We start from the raw sequence: 910 nt of genomic DNA, 5'->3' as shown, positions 1-910 counted from the left end.
TTGGGAGCAGCTTTTTTAGGTTTGGCAGCTGTCTTCTTGGCACCGGCGACTTTGGTCTTTTTGGGTGTAGCTGTCTTCTTGGTGGTAGTTTTCTTGGCTTTTGGCTTCTTTGGTGTAGAGGCTTTCTTGGCAGCAGGCTTCTTGGCGGCGACTTTTTTCACCTTGCTGGGTTTCTCGCTTTTGCTTTCACCGAGTTTGAAGGAACCGGCAGCCCCAGTGCCTTTCGACTGCTTCAGGGTACCAGCTTTGACGCCGTTTTTCAAAGCGTTCTTTATTCTGGAGTTAACTGCTTTCAGGTCTGTGCCGACTTTGTAGTTTGCCATGACGTACTTCAAAATGGCTTGTCTGGAGGAGCCGCCCCTTTCCTTCAAGGAAGCGACTGCAGCCTTGATCATATCTACATATTTCGGGTGAGCAGCTGGCACCTTAGGCTTTGATGAGGTCTTCTTCTTGGGTGATTTGTGAACGGGAGCTACGGCTGCGTCAGTCATCTTGGATTGCTTCTTGCGAACGTCGTTCTTCTTCTGTGTACGAGAGGAAAATGAATAGACTAAACGCGTGTATTGTGTAGACCCATACAAGTAAAGCGCGGACTTGATAGTGAGCACGCCTTAATTTTACCTGGTTTTGACTTGAGATAAATCTTGTGTTTGTAATTTCATGACAAATACGTATTTCAAGGGTCATTTTTGCTAATTTTCCCAAAAATTAGACTTAACCTGGTCAAAGAAACATTTGTCTACTATACCATTCTCATACTGTGAGGAAATTGGCAATATTTGAACTCANATCACGGTTTTTTAGAGCCCGACTTTTCCTTTTCGTCCGTTTCAGTAGTGAAAAAGACCCAACTTTCACTCCAGTTCCGTAACACAGGGCAGGTAAGTGACTTTGGGAGGGCTAAATAGGT

The 910-nt window shown here is 45.0% G+C and overlaps 1 protein-coding gene across 1 annotated transcript; it reads right to left on the bottom strand.

Moving 5' to 3' along the window:
* Window positions 1-2: 2 nt before the first annotated feature.
* Window positions 3-452, bottom strand: LOTGIDRAFT_57981 (hypothetical protein; the record flags this gene model as incomplete). Its single annotated transcript, XM_009061052.1, has 1 exon — window positions 3-452. A coding segment is annotated over one exon (450 nt), but the record flags the coding sequence as incomplete, so codon positions are not given.
* Between the last annotated feature and the right edge of the window lie 458 nt (window positions 453-910).

Source organism: Lottia gigantea (assembly GCF_000327385.1).
Source record: "Lottia gigantea unplaced genomic scaffold LOTGIsca_4597, whole genome shotgun sequence".
Lineage (NCBI taxonomy): Eukaryota > Metazoa > Mollusca > Gastropoda > Lottiidae > Lottia > Lottia gigantea.
This window is presented reverse-complemented; position numbering and strand designations above follow the sequence as displayed.